This window comes from Podarcis filfolensis, assembly GCF_964270895.1.
Source record: "Podarcis filfolensis genome assembly, chromosome: 4".
Lineage (NCBI taxonomy): Eukaryota > Metazoa > Chordata > Lepidosauria > Squamata > Lacertidae > Podarcis > Podarcis filfolensis.
The window spans coordinates 52,883,943-52,899,347 of record NC_139607.1 but is presented as its reverse complement, the minus strand read 5'-3'; the positions used below and the strand labels follow the sequence as shown (position 1 = coordinate 52,899,347).

The 15,405-nt window shown below is 39.6% G+C and overlaps 1 protein-coding gene across 4 annotated transcripts in view; it reads left to right on the top strand.

The window, feature by feature from the left end:
* SON (SON DNA and RNA binding protein) overlaps positions 1 to 15,405 on the top strand; it is a 35,849-nt gene that overhangs the window by 6,584 nt on the left and 13,860 nt on the right. For 3 of the 4 annotated variants that reach the window (XR_014547467.1, XR_014547468.1, XM_083611177.1), the window contains exons 3-8: positions 1,656 to 9,269; positions 10,514 to 10,677; positions 12,093 to 12,236; positions 12,876 to 13,058; positions 13,748 to 13,858; positions 14,854 to 14,970. Coding sequence is in view for 1 of the 4 variants with exons in the window: in XM_083611177.1 (XP_083467303.1) it covers positions 1,656 to 9,269; positions 10,514 to 10,677; positions 12,093 to 12,236; positions 12,876 to 13,058; positions 13,748 to 13,858; positions 14,854 to 14,970 (8,333 nt within the window). In the remaining 3 variants the exon portion in view is untranslated. Of the gene's footprint in view, positions 1 to 1,655; positions 9,270 to 10,513; positions 10,678 to 12,092; positions 12,237 to 12,875; positions 13,059 to 13,747; positions 13,859 to 14,130; positions 14,202 to 14,853; positions 14,971 to 15,405 lie in introns of all 4 variants that reach the window. The other variant, XR_014547469.1, reaches the window with a different exon arrangement.

Here is a 15,405-nt window from a genome sequence, read left to right as displayed (position 1 = left end):
TCTAAAGGGGTTGGATCTAGAGAGATCATTGAAGAGTGTGAGAGGAAGGTGCTTTTCCTGCCATTTCTAGTCCTTAGAAACACTCAAAAATGTTGCTTTAGGGAAGTTGATAGAAGCACCATCACAGAAGATTCCTTGGCCCAATTTTCTGCTATCTCCCTCTTCCTCGTCAGCCCTTTATGCCATAACCTGTCTCATTCAACAGGGTCCCCTTAAACTCAGGTGAGCCTTTTTGAGGGCCTGGGGCACGCCTGGGAAAAGATGGGACAGGGATTCACTTTCCATCCACCCCTTTCTGTGAGTAGATCTCTGCATACAGCCCAGTACATTATTGGTTATCTTAAGTAATAATATATTTTGTTTACCAAGGGTTGTGTTATATTGTGCTTTCATATTCTCTTCTTTAAAGGTCAATTCTGGTATTTCTTTAATTTTTCCATTTCTTATAAGCTCATTTATTAATAATAACCTATTGAATCTCTGTAGTGTTCCATAAAAATTCAGGCCCTGACAGTTCAAGAAGCCAAATTTGAAAATATTTTCAATTTGTACCTGGGTCAATGAGGTTCTTTATTTCATAGTTACATCTACTTTTTGGAAACCTGAAGTTTTTTTAATGTAGTTAAATTTGTAATCCAAGAGGTGTTACACTTGTATCACATGGGCTATAAGAAGCACCGCAGTTATGCATTAAGTAGGTGAAGAGTGAAGAAGAGTATTAGCTTTTGCTTGTGGTATCCATCCTTAGTTTGACATAGATGTACCTTTGTACACCAACCTGTTCCCTTATACTCTATAAACCGCCATGCATACTAATGGTGCTGTGTAATTAAGAATAAATAGTAATAAAGGATTGGATCCAGAATCTCATGAATGGAATTATTCTAATGAGACCCTATTCCCAGAGGAAGGGATAAAGGAATTTTAACTGATTCTTTCTTCTCCTTTACTTCTCAAAAAGCTGTCCTATAGAGTTAGGCGAAACCCCCAGGACAGATTTAAGGGAGAGGAGAAGGAGGGGATGTTCTGTTGCAGAGCTCGATGTCCTTTTGCTGATGGATACCTCCTGCTGTTTATATATAAAAAAGAACATTCCAGTTAAGCAATGACAATGTGCATGTTCATTCTGTGTTTAATTAGAAATTGTATATGTAGATTCTAGTTCTGGACTGTTTCCCAAATCCAGTGTATGATACGTCACTGGAGATGTGAAGACCTGGAAAAATTGGGGAAGAAATGGTTCCTCCTCATTTGTTTGGGCATCTTTTCGGGTCTTTACATCACTATTCTATTCATACTGTGTGTCGAGTACAATTGAGGTGATTGATGCTGCCAACTTTGACTATGCCAGTCACCTGTTCTAAATGTAGCTGAATATGCATTTTTATTTATCTGGATTCTCCCCTGTGTTAGCTATACTTGAAATGGAGGAATCAGCGGGCATGGAGAAAGGTAATCTTGCTTGGGCACCTTGATTTAAAGCTATAATTTTGTAGTAAGTATTTTCTCTGTTTGATCAAAAAGGATCTAGTTTATACATGCAACATAATTTTTCAGATTATAGCTACAGCAAAAATGTCGGGAGTTTCTTGCTCAGTCTTCTGAAATCTGGCTTCTGATTTTTAATTTTAACAGTTTTTTTTTTCTTTTATTAGATGGTGGCGAGGATACAGTGAGAAATAAATCTCACTCTACTAAAAGAGGCTTATCCGAAGAAGTAGAAGATGAAATTCCAAGGAAAAAGTCTAAGAAGGATAAGAAACACAAAGATAAGAAAAAGAAGAAGAAAAGGAAGAAGGAGAAAAGGGAGAAAAAGTATAAAAAGCAACCCAAGGAATCAAAACTAAATGAGCAGCATAAAGAATGTGGAGATACGCAGTCCATTTCTCATTCAAAATCAGAAAGCTCGAGCTCCATACCAAGTGCAGAAGATGTAGATCTACAGCCTGTATCTTCTTCGAAACAGACTTCTGGGTGGCTTCTGGAAAAAACTGTATGTGAAAACCTTAATTTAGCCACGTCAGATTCACATAATGCAAATAATTCAGTTAACAGCAAACTGGATACAACTAGAGATTCTGTTTTAGCCAATATTCAAGAACTCAGTGAAGTCAAGCTTACAAATGAGAGAGAATTGGAAAATAACACCTACCAACCTACCAACGTAGCTTTGAATTTGTGCATAGGGAATGAATCTTTAAATATTGCTGATGTTGAAGGTAGAGTGGCTAACATAAAAGAATATGAACAGCCCGAAGCTAGTTTGACATTGGAGGCTATGGAAGAAACAAGTGCTCCTGAAAGCAGTCCAAAGTCTGTAGCAGTACAACTGGAATATTTGGAAACAAGTTCAACATCTGACACAATGCAGGTAAAAGATTTGGACTCTGTCTCAGAATCTTTCAATCCTGAAATCTTGAAACAAGCAGTAGCAACTTCATTTGAAACTGCTGGCTGTAATTTCGCCAACCTTCCATCAGAGGCAGCTGCAGAAGCCAAAGATTCAGTGACAACTCTGGGGTTTTTGGCTATGGTGGTAGGAAAAGATTTTGAAGCCACTTCAGAATTTTTGAATACAGCAAAAGTGAAAGCTTCTGAAATAAGCCCCGATCAGACTACCTTTATGGATATGAAAGAGGATTTACTACATGACTCTGAGAGCATCGTCACAGTGAAAGATCTGCAACTGAGTCAACAGTTTGAATCAACAGCAGCGTTGAAAGACTTGGAAGCAGCTTCAGAATCTCTGCATACAATCTCTGAAAAATATTTTGAACCAGCTCTAGTAACTAAACTGAAGCATCATCGAGAAGAATTAAAAATAATTACAGAGTTGGATGCCCAGAAATGCACAGCAACAACCCCTGATGTTGAGACAAGGGCAGGGGTGAAAGAATTAGGAGCAGCTCAAGCTTCGCCAGTCAAGACAACGTTGAATGATGCAGAAAAACATCAAATACTTTTGCAAACTGTAGCAGATGCAAAAGATGCACCAGAATTAGAGGACATGAAAAGCACAGATTCAACTTTAAAAGTGAGGACTATGGAAGTTGGGGAGATGGACATGAGATGCTTAAAAGCAAAATCTAAACATATAACGGAAATGGAAAAGTGGATTGCTGTGCCAGAACCTCTTAGAATGAAGGGTGTGAAGAATCTAGATAGTTCTCCAGAATTTGAGGGAGATAGGCAAGTGTATTATTTGGGAACTCCCCTAGAAGCGGTGGTAGGGAAGAGAGGAGAGTCAGGAATTACTGAAGATTCTAAGGCAGTGATTGATGTACAAGTTCCTGAAAGCATTTCACAATCTAAAACTGTTCTAAATATTAATAATTTAGAAATGGCTCCAGGGATAGTAAAAACACAATATCTGGAAGCTTCAAAATATGTGGATGTAAGAGAAAGTAATACTGTGGGGAATGTAAAGGATTTTGGAAAAGTTCCAGAATCATTAATGACTGTGAAAAATTTGGACAGCATTTCAGAATCTCAATACACAAAAGAAATGAAAAGTGCAAAAGTAGTTTTGCAACTTGATGCAGTAACTCAGAGAAAAGATTTAGAAACTAGTCTAGAGACAGAAGAAGAGCAAGAGGGGAGAGAGATGGATGCTACTTCAGATTCACTGCATATGATATTTACAAATTATTCAGAACAGAGCCTAGAACTTGATACAGAATCTGAAATTATGATGAAGTTGAAGAGTTCAGAAAATGTTCCTGAGTCACTGCACATGGTGGATGCAAACAAATTTGAAGCCCTACAAACTGGGGAAATCCAAGGCATTAAAACTGTAGATCCTGAAACAATAGTTGAGTTGAATGATTTACGTAAAAAATTAAAACCACTGGACAGAGAGGTGAAAAATATGGAAGTAACTTCAGTGCCACCTGGAAAGTATTCTGAGATTCCTGTAGCATCTGAAACTGTGGCCAAAAGCAAAAGCACTGAAACTGAATCTCATCCTGTGCCCCGAATACAGGAGAAGCCTTCTGATGCTATAGCGCACGTGGAGAAAAATCAGAATGGTGCTGAGGCAGCTGATTTGAAGACTTTACCAAGATATCAGAAAGTAACTAAAGAAGTAGCTGTAGGAATATCTGACAATAAGCTGCATGCTGAGAGTGAAGGCTCATTACTCATTTCAAAATCTCTGCAAGAAATGGATATAGTAAGTTCAGAAGGAATTCCAGAACTGGAGGATGTAGCAGTGATGCAAGAATTAAAAGAAACAACTGTGGTGGATGTGAGCAGTCCTAAGGAACCCTTAGCATTGAAGAATTTGCCATCAATTCCTGATTCTCATGCAGAACAAAATCTAGAACAACTCCAGTATGTGAAGACAAAAATCAGGGGAGTTGGTTTGGATTCTCTGTATTCTTTGGAAGTTAAATATGAAGGAACAAGTCCAGAGTTTCTGTTTTCAGATGAATTAACTAGTCAGGAAGAGAAGCAGAAATTGGAAGAAAGGACAGAATCAAGAGGATTTACAGCTCCAGAATCTCTCTGTGTATCAGAGAAAGAGAAGATTATAGTTCTAGAATCTGACGAGATTAACAAAGTAATAGATTTGGAACACAGTCCAGAATCTATGAATGTGACAGAAACATTTTCAAAGACCACCCTAACACCTTTCTATTTGATTCAAGCAAAAGATTCAAAAACAGCGTCAGAATCTACAATCATAGACCTAGAAGCTGATTTAGAATCTACTGTTCAAGCAGGTGTAGAAATTGCAAATGATCCTCCAAAACGTGAATTGTTGGTAGGATCAGAAATTTTGGAAATTGCTTCAGAAACTCCCCACCATATTGAAATGTCACAGTGCACACCAGTATTGCAAGTGTCAGATGCAGAACCCAGAGGTGAAGCACTGGCAGGTACAGATTTGGAAGCAGATTCAGAAACTATATGTGTGATTGATACTGAAGAATTTGAAGTAAAAAAACCAGAAATGGCTCTAGCAACTTTGTTTGCCCCAGATGCGTTAGATATAAAAGCAACTCCCAGCTTTCTCCATGGAACTGACGATAAAGGATTAAAAGCGGCTAAAACAATTGAAATGGTGGTGGATATAGAAAAATTGAAGGCATCCTCTGAATCTGTGCATGTATTGAAAGATACATTTGAACCCATTCGCATAACGGGTGTGAAAGATTTAGAAACCAGTCAGAAGGTGGAAACAAATCTAGCATTTTTGGACAAAAACGAGATGAATAATGTGCTCACATCTACTCCCAAAGCTGATGTGACTGGTTCAGAAACCTTTGAAAGACGTAAACCAGTTTTGGGTGCACATATTTCAGAAGGCACGTTGACAACTGCAGATAAAGCAGAACAGAAGGATTTTGGAGTTCTAAAACCAGACACAAAATTGGCAGTAAAATATTCTGAATCAATTTCTAAATCTGCAACTGTTTCAGAAAGAAAGGATAGTGACAAAATTCAGTCTGAGTTAATGTTGGATGTCATAGATTCGGGAGCAAGCTCCAGTACTTTAGATACAAGAGGGATGAAAAATTCAGAAGCAGCTATGCAGTTTGAAACAACTTCTAAACTCTGTGTGCCACAGGTGAGGGATTCAGATGGTGTTGTAGAATCTATATCCATACCTGAAGCAGAAACCAAAGATTTAGGAAATGCTCTAACTTATGAAACAGTATTGGAAATAAAAAATTCAGTAGCTACTGCAGCACAGATAAATACACCAGAATTGAAGTCTTCAGAATCGGTCTCTGTATTAAAACTAGTTGACTCTACAGGAACCCGAGAACTGGAAATTACTCCAAGAAATCTAGGTACAACAAATTCAGATTCTTCTGGTACAATTAAAGGGACAGAAGTACTGGAAATAATAGACTCTCAGAAACATAGCAAAGCAGAAAATACTTTGGAAATAAAATATTTAGAATCGGCTTCAGAAACAGAATATGCCCTTGAGACACATCAGTACAAAGCAGCTCCAGAATCTGAAAGTGTGATGGAAGAGAAACTTTCAGAAACAACTTCAGCAGTTGTAGGTTTGGTCAATAAGGAAGATTTAGAAACTATTGCAAAATCTAAACTTCCTCCAGAAAAAACCTACTTAGAAACTCCTCCACAATCCCTGTGTACTGTGGAGGCACGTGATTTGGAAGGAAGTGGCACATGTAAAGAAGTGCTGCATGTTTCAAAAACTACCCCCCAATTTTCAAGTATTGTGGAAGAAAAAAGTTCAGGAGCCACAATATCATCTCTGGCTACAGAAACAGCAAATGATTCAGAAAAACAACTAGAATTACAAATGCGTTTTGATGAAACATGTTCAAGAACAGCTTTAGAACGTACAGAAAACGACTCTAAACCTATTGTAGAAAGAGCATCTATTGTGGATGGCAAGAGTTCTGAGGCAAATGCAGGGCTTATGAATATAGTAGAGTTGAAGGACACTGAATCCTTATTAAAATCTAAGATTGCTCCAGAATCAGTACACTCAAAAGAACCAGAAGATTTTGAAGCAACCACTAAATGCGATTCTATAGGGAAAGTAAAAGATCTGCAAGTTGCCCAAACAGCAATGGGAAAAGAGAAGCAAATGGATTTTGAAGGAATTTCAAAATCTGCGTTAGCTTTGGGGACTCAGGATTTGGAAAGAAATTCAACTCCTATTTTGTTGTCAGAAAAAAAGATCCCTGAAGTGTCTTTAGAATCTGCCCATGCTCTTAGTACAAAAGATTCGGTACCAGCTCCTATGACTGCAGAGAACATAGACATTACAGAACAAAATTCCAAAGAGAGGTGCATGGCAGAGGTGATAGATCTGGAGTCAACTACAGAACAACAAGCTAAGAATTCAGAAATGATTCCACAATTCACTGTGGAGGTAAAAACTTCAGAAGCAACTTCAGAGCCTTTGCACAAGACAAAGGAAAAAGACTTAGATGGAATGAAACCAGTTTCTTTGGAGGAACAAGGTTTAAAGGCAGCTATAAAATCTGTAAGTGCAGCAGCAGAAAACCTGAAATCAAACCAACAATTGTTGAAAGATTCAGAAGCATCTCTTGAACCTTTGCAAATGGCCAAGGAGAAGGAATTGGAAATAACTCTACAGGATTCTTTGAAGGATCAGGATTCAGACACCGCTCCAAAGTCTTCTGATATAATGAAGGAAAAGGAAGAAAATATTTTAAAAGACAAGAAAAGTGAAAAAGTAAGCAGCAAAAGTAAAGATAAAAGTAAGAGTGGGAAAAAAGCAAAAAGGAGTCGATCAAAATCTCCTTCTAAGTCTAAAAAACGTAAAAAAAAATCTAGATCACGTTCCACCTCTAGACAGGTAGCATCAAGAAGAGCACGTTCTAGAAGTAAGAATGATTCTCGTTCAAGAAAAAAGGACTCTACCTCACGTCATAAATCTAGATCAAAATCCTCTGACAAAAAAGAGAGCAAAGAATCTTCAGTAAGGTCTAGACGGAGACGTTCGCGGACTTCTGATCGGCTTAAATCTCGATCAAAGTCTGTTGACAAGAGAGAAACTTCTGTAAGGTCAAGGCGAAGACGGTCCAGATCTTCTGATCATCACAAGTCTAGATCCAGATCAGTTGACAGAAGAGAATCGGTCAGAAGAAGGCGAAGATTGTCACGATCATCTGATAATCACAAGTCTAGATCCAGATCAGTTGACAAAAGAGATTCTTTGATAAGATCAAGGCGGAGGCAGTCTAGATCTTCTGATCGCCGCAAATCCAGATCACGATCAACTGACAAAAGAGATACCTCAGTGAGGACAAGGCGGAGGCGGTCTCGGTCCTCAGATCGTTGCAAATCCAGATCCAAATCTGTTGACAGAAGAGAGTCTTCAGTAAGAACAAGGAGAAGAAAGTCCATATCCTCTGATCGCCATAAGTCTAGGTCCAGATCAGCTGATGACAAAAGAAAAACTTCAGTGAGGTCAAGGCGGAGACGGTCCAGGTCCCCTGATGTTCGCAAATCTAGATCAAGATCAGTTGACAGAAGGGAAATTTCAGTGAGGACAAGGCGAAGGCGGTCTCGGTCCTCTGATCGTAAATCTAGATCCAGATCAAATGAAAGAAGGGAGAGTTCTGTGAGGGTAAGGCGAAGGCGGTCCCGATCCTCTGATAATCGCAAAAGTAGATCCAGGTCAGTTGACAAAAGGGACACTTCATTGAGAGTAAGGCGAAGGCGGTCCAGATCCTCTGATCGCAAATCTAGATCTAAATCTGTTGACAAAAGGGAGAGTTCATTGAGGACAAGGCGAAGAAAGTCTGTGTCTTCTGATCGCAAATCTAGATCTAAATCTGTTGATAAAAGAGAGACTTCATTCAGGGGGAAAAGGAGACGGTCCAGGTCTTCTGATAATCGCAAATCTAGATCCAGATCTGTTGATAAAAGAGATACTTCCATCAGGGCAAAAAGGAGACGGTCCAGGTCTTCTGATAATCGCAAATCTAGATCCAAATCAGCTGAAAACTTAGAAACTTCATCAAGATCAAAAAGGAGACGATCCAAGTCGGCTGATAATAAATGTAGAACAAAATCTGCTGAAAAAGAAGATCCCTCCCTAAAATCCAGACACAGAAAATCTAAGTCTAAATCAAAGTCCAGATCAAAATCACCTGAAAGAAGAAAAGATAAAGACTCTTCAGATGTTTCAGGAAGAAAACGCTCCAAATCTAGATCGAAGTCCAAATCGCTTGAAAAAACAGAGGGAACTGAATCTGTGGAAGCACCTAATCTTACCAAGTCTCCTGAATATCATAAATCTAAATCTAGGTCTAAATCTTTGGAAAAAACGGGGGAGAGAGACCCTTTGCGAAGATCAAGGAGTAAAGGCTCCAAGTCCTCTGAACCATCCCGCAGGCATAGAACAGCATCACGATCTAGAAAAAACCGTTCTCGATCAGCAACACGGAAGAGGTCCTCAAGATCAAAATCTGATCATCGCTCTCAAACACGTTCCCGATCTCGCTCCCGATCATGTTCAAGACGATGGAGGAGGACTAGATCAAGATCTGTGTCAAGACAAAGGTCTTTATCCAGGGAAAGGCGTAGGAGATCTCGGCGAAACCGGTCAAGGTCTATTGACAGGAGGAGGAGGAGGTCTGATTCAAGAGACAGCTACAGAATACCCCTCAGATTACGATCTCGAAGTCGAACACCTGTTCGTCCAAGATGCTCTAGATCCACAGGGAGAAGACGGAGCACCAGTATATCACCTGATCATCGAAGATCCAGAACTTCAAGCAGGTCACCTAAGCGTCTGACTGACTTGGGTAATTAATATTCAGCAATTTGTTACATAGATAATGTTATGAACATAAATTGGTATCTCTTAATTTCTCGGGTTTTTCTAAGATTCCTTTATTTTGAAACAATTTCTTTTAAGTGTTGTTAAAGAGGGACATTCCAAAAGTGGCAGCCTGCTTGTGCAACAGAATTCTGCTCACACATATCAGGCTCCTCTTTCCTGCTCTCTCCTTGCATCTCCCTGCACAGCTTCAAAATCTGCTCTGGAAGCTTGGGGGACCCTTTGCAGTAGAGGAATGGGAAGTCCTGTTTCATCTGCTGGTACGATGTTGGATATTTCCCAGTGTCGGTATATTTCACAAACCAAAACTTACATACGTGTTATTGTAGATAATTTTAATGCCCATGCTGAAGAAATGAGAAATAATTTAAAATATGGATGGGGAACATGTGGCCCTCCAAATGCTGTTGGACAAATTTATAGCTGATGCTTTACTATCACCTTGCTTGCTTGCTCACTAGGACTGGAAGGGGGCAGGGAAAACACTGGGTTGGTGGTGGCAGCAGGTTCCAATGCACACATACTTGGCACCTGCTGCCAGTCCAGGGCTCTCGCTGTCACCTTACCTCTCACATCACGTCAGGTGGTGCAGGGGGCTGCTCAGTGGCAGTGCCCCACTTCACACACGGTGACTGGGTGAATCCTCAGCTCCCATCAGCCATGATTCGGGGATGATGAAAGTCGTGGTCCAACAACATCTGGAAAACCATAGGTTCTCCCTTCCTATTTTAAGATAGCTGATTGTGCAAAGTGATCTGTTCTGTGAGTTTGCCTGAATTGGTTTCAGAGATAGGAGAGGAAACGCTTTTAGAACTGAATCTTCCATTACAGTGGTACCTCGGGTTACATACGCTTCAGGTTACATACGCTTCAGGTTACAGACTCCGCTAACCCAGAAATAGTGCTTCAGGTTTAAGAACTTTGCTTCAGGATAAGAACAGAAATCGGGCTCCGGCGGCGCGGCGGCAGCAGGAGGCCCCATTAGCTAAAGTGGTGCTTCAGGTTAAGAACAGTTTCAGGTTAAGAACGGACCTCCGGAACGAATTAAGTACTTAACCTGAGGTACCACTGTCCTTTAGTGTTCTTTAGAATAGGAGCCAGGCATATTTCCAAGTTCTAAGTGCAGTTCTGGAATTCTAAGTGCAGTGTAGGAATTCATCCTGAGAATGGACATGATACGAAGTAATAAATAAATTCTTATTTTTGTAGACAAGGCACAGCTACTTGAAATAGCTAAAGCAAATGCAGCTGCCATGTGTGCGAAGGCTGGTGTTCCTTTACCACCAAGCCTGATGCCTGTTGTTACTCCAGAAAAGAAGGAAGAAAAGGTTGCACAAAAGTCTGCAAAAGAGACAATATTGGAACTCACTGAGGTAAGAGAATCAAATGAAACTTGCAACTATTACTATTTCAATACAAAATGCAGCATATATCCAGTAAGATAACTAAAATCTGTTTTAAAATTGCAGGATTTCTAGATAGCTTAATGAGGGATGTGGGGTAGAGATAAAACATTTCTGTAAATTTTCAAGCCATGGGGAAAAACCACATCCTTTCAGTATGTTTTTGGGGGGACATTGGCATATGTTAAATCCTTATTTCCTTATCAATGTAAGCTTCTTCTAGGCATCTGATAGATTATGCTGATTTTGCTGTCTACTGATGGCATGCTTTTGCTGCTGCTTTATTGGGTTGGTTTTATACGTTGTATGGTTTTTATTACGATGTATTCTTTTTTCCTGATTTTATGTTGTTTTTTATGGTCTTAAAAATGGTAGGTTGCTTGGAGATACTTTAGGTGGTAAATGATTAATACTTTTAATAATAATAATAAACTGCATATTATTTACAACACAAATGTATCACTTATAACTTAGAATATAAAATCATAGCATTTTGCATATTTAGGAAATTTAAAACTATAAATTCCTTTGTTTTATAGAAATAAAAACTGCATATATACCCAAATGTCATATACAGTCGTACCTTGGGTCCTGAATGCCTTGGGAGTTGAACGTTTCAGCTCCCGAACAATCAAAAACCGGAAGTGATTGTTCCGGTTTTCGAACATTCTTTTGGAAGCCGAATGTCCGAGGGGGCTTCTGCGGCTTCCTGCAGCCAATAGGAAGCCACACTTTGGAAGTTGAACGTTTCGGAAGCTGAACGGACTTCCGGAACGGATTCTGTTCAACTTCTGAGGTACGACTGTACTTCCTTTTGGTGGATCTTAGTTACAGTTTATTTTCCGCCCAGGTTTTCAGATTTCAGGCTTCACACCCATAATAGATCTCTTCTACTTTCTGCCCAATCTTGTACTGATCTTTTTATCCTCCAGGAAGCAAGAGCAATAAACTGCTTGTTTCTCACTCTGAGCAGCGTGTCTGTGTCATAGGTATTTCAGGTGAGAGGTGGAGCACATGGTAGGGGCTTTGTTGCTTTGCCTTTGGCATATGACACTATTTCAGTTTAGTGATGGGCATCGTAAGACTGAATTTGTCATTATGTGGTATAAGATAAATCCATTTATATTGGAAGCAAGCCAGATGGCATTAGATCTTCTGCACGTGATGATTTCACAGCAGTCTTAGTAGCATCTGTTGTATTAGGACTATGGTCTTGCAGATATAATGGATATCATCTCCAGGCCTGGTCTTGAATACGGTGCTGTTGCCAAGCAGTCAAAGTCTTTGATTCCCATAATTTTCAGTATTTGGCAGCTGATGTTATATAGATTTAGTTGCTCAACCGTTGCCTCATTCCTATTATTTTGGTGATTTTTTTTTTAAAGAAATGCAAGAAGATTGCACAAAGCCAGGAGGATGATATTATTGTGAACAAGCCTCATGTGTCTGACGAAGAGGAGGAAGAGCATCCTTTTATCAACCATCCCTTTAAACTCAATGAGCCCAAACCTATTTTCTTCAACTTAACTGTGAGTACTGCAGAATTGCAGCGTCAAAAGTCTTTATTTGATAATTTTGTAGAAAATAATTGTGACAAATGAGACTCAGTAATAATGGTTTATTATAAAATTATTCCTTGCAATTAATGTTAGAGCAACCAATCGTGCTATAATGTATAACATTAATAACCATGTTCAACAACTTTTGAAAAATGTTTGACTGCAGTAGTTCATCCTGTTTAGACACACTCTAAATTGCTTAGGAAATGGCTTTTGGAGCTGAATTGCAGGTGTTCAAACATCTAATTAGCATTGAATGCACAAGCATTTTATATTAGTGCTATTCACATGTTTACTGATGTGGAGGGCAGTTCTGTGGCAACAGACATGGGCTGGTGCTTCGAGCCCCGTCCATGATGTTGCATCCCTGTTTCCACACCATCCTACATTTGTTTGTTAAGTGTAGAGGCCTCCATTTGGAGCAGCTTTACTTGTTTTATAATTGCGAGAGTTTTAGCTGTTTTTTATTTGTATGTTCTTGAGGCAGATGGATGCCAACAACAACATTCTATTGTTGCTACCTGGGACCTTACGATGATTAAATCTTATAAGAAATCTTAGAAATAAATGCTTATGATTATAATACTCTCTCCCCCCCCTCCCTTTAAGACTCCTACTATAAAACCGGCAGCTCCGAAAAATCAGGTTACTTTGACGAAGGAGTTTCCTGTCTCTTCTGGATCTCAACACCGGAAAAAAGAATCAGATAGTGCGTATGGAGAATGGGTTCCAGTAGAAAAGAACAAGGATGAGAACAAGGACGATGTGTTCCCCAACCCAGCCAATCTGGAGGTAAAAAGCATAAAGATCTTAACACATGGATACCTATTCATTACCTTATAGATACATGAGTATTTAGAATCTACAGCTCACTTAAAAATCATGGTCGTGTTTAATAAAAACATCATAAAGTTATGAAATCATAAACAGAGCAGATGACAAACACAGAATCAGATTCTCTAAAAATGCTTGATGAAACAGATATAAACATGTTCCCCTGAAAGAAATAAGAGTTACTAGCAATCTTTGAAAAGCAATCTGTAGAATTTAGACCGCAATCCAGAGAACATGCAGAGGCATATTTAAAGGATTGGTGTGCGAGCAGAGGAGATTCTGATTTAGCCTCAGCACTGTTCCTTGTGCTGTGTTAGTTTTGAAGCTCTCTGTGTTCAAAACTGGCTTGCCAAACCATACCTGTAGCTGTCAAGGGAGTGGGGTGCGGGGAGGAAGATCCTCTATATGCGTATAAGTCATTTGTATGTCCATCTGAATTATAGTCCTATTTTCAGTAATTTAAAAATGATAAAGCCCACTGCCTTTTCTTATGTATATTCACTCCTAGTTTCTGTTTCTTGGTCGTGCAAAAGTGTGTTCAAATTTTGGGAACTGCCTTCTACATAATTTTTAACACCCTCTATGAGGGATGCATTGCCTTAGCTCTGGAGATCTTCAAAACAGATGATATCTTTATTACTTTTTAGCCTGTGGACATCTCATCAGCACTGACTGAGCGGACCATAGCCCAGAAGAGGCTTACAGAAAATACATTTGACATGGAGGCAATGTGTTTGTTAAATCGTGCACAGGAACGGGTAGGTTGCAGCTTCTTTCTTGTTGATCTCCCCGGAAAGGGAAAGTTGAAGACATGTTGGGTTGGAGCCAGACTACCTGTGGGCAGAACGCAACCCATGAGATGCTGTGCTGGAGGAAGGGGGCCGTTTTTACCCATTCCCCCTGCAACCCTCTGCGCCCCCTCAAAAGCGACTCTGATGGGTTGTGGGACTCTCTAGAACAGCGTGGGAGGTGGCCCTGGGGGCTGCAGTGGGGAAATTGGCAAAAATCGCCTCTCCCTGCTCATACACAGGTGGAGGAGCCTTTGATGGATCTCAGTCCCTTCCGTGAACAGAAGGCGCCTTCCAAAACATAGAAGGACAGGTCTGGATCCAACCTGCTGTGTTTTCTGAAATCGTTTTACTGTTTCATATACTAGTGGCAATATTAATTTTCAAATTTCTTATACTTTGAAGTTTAGTCTGAACTTACCATAATTCTGGGTAGAATGTGGACTAGAAACAACCAAGTTAGCTTTTGTATGTTCTAAACGTAGACTTCCAAACACTGAAAGGATGCTATAATTCCTTTTATTTTTGCAAGTTAGATTCCCAGTACAGTACCATGCTTTGAAATGAAGTGGTTTACAAAGAAAAATGCTTTTGAGGTGATTTTTTTCTTTAAGGAAGTACCTGGATAGCTCAGTTGGTTAGAGCGTGGTGCTGCAAACACCAAGGTTGCAGGTTCAATCCCCATATGGGACAGCTGCATATTTCTGCAATTCTATGATTCTGAGCAAAATATGGTTTTTCTTCTCAGTTAAAGAACGACACCACAAAAGAAACATAGCAGTAGGTGAAGAGGCATTAGCCAGAGGGAATTGTCTCAGAACATCAAATTTTAAGTTATTTTGAAATGGATTATGATTCTACTGTGTACCATGTAAAAGTATATAGCGGCTGTTGCTACCACAGTGGGTGTCTGCATTTGAGAACTTAGTAATTAATTATATTGTTATGTTCATTTATGGTTGCAGATTGATGCCTGGGCCCAGCTGAATTCCATCCCAGGCCATTTTACAGGAAGCACTGGAGCACAGGTCTTGTCATCAGAACAGTTATCCAACAGCGGTCCCCAGGCTTGGATTAAAAAGGTAGATGATATTCAGACAGATGAGTCCAAATGTCACATGATAAATTCCTTTGAAATCACTGGAAGAAGTGACAGTGACCCACTTAGGACACTAATAGCTTCCTAAAATAGGTGCAGAAAATAAATGAGTTAATTTACTTCTGTGTTCTGTCAAGATGTGTTGCACTCTTGTTTTGGAATCTGTATCTACTATGCCTAACTAGCTCTGTGTTAATACTGGTTTCGTAGGTTAACTGTAGAAACTGGGAGAATGATCTATGCTCACGTTTGAAAAGAGTTGTTTTAATTACTCCCACGGTTACTGTTATCTTGTGCTGAAATTGTCCTGAAATGCGGGGTACAATTAAACGATGCCGTTCCATTACTTACCTAGCTAAGAGATCAATCTGGTTGCGATTTCAGTAAAATTTTGACAGTGAATTCAATAAATGATTGC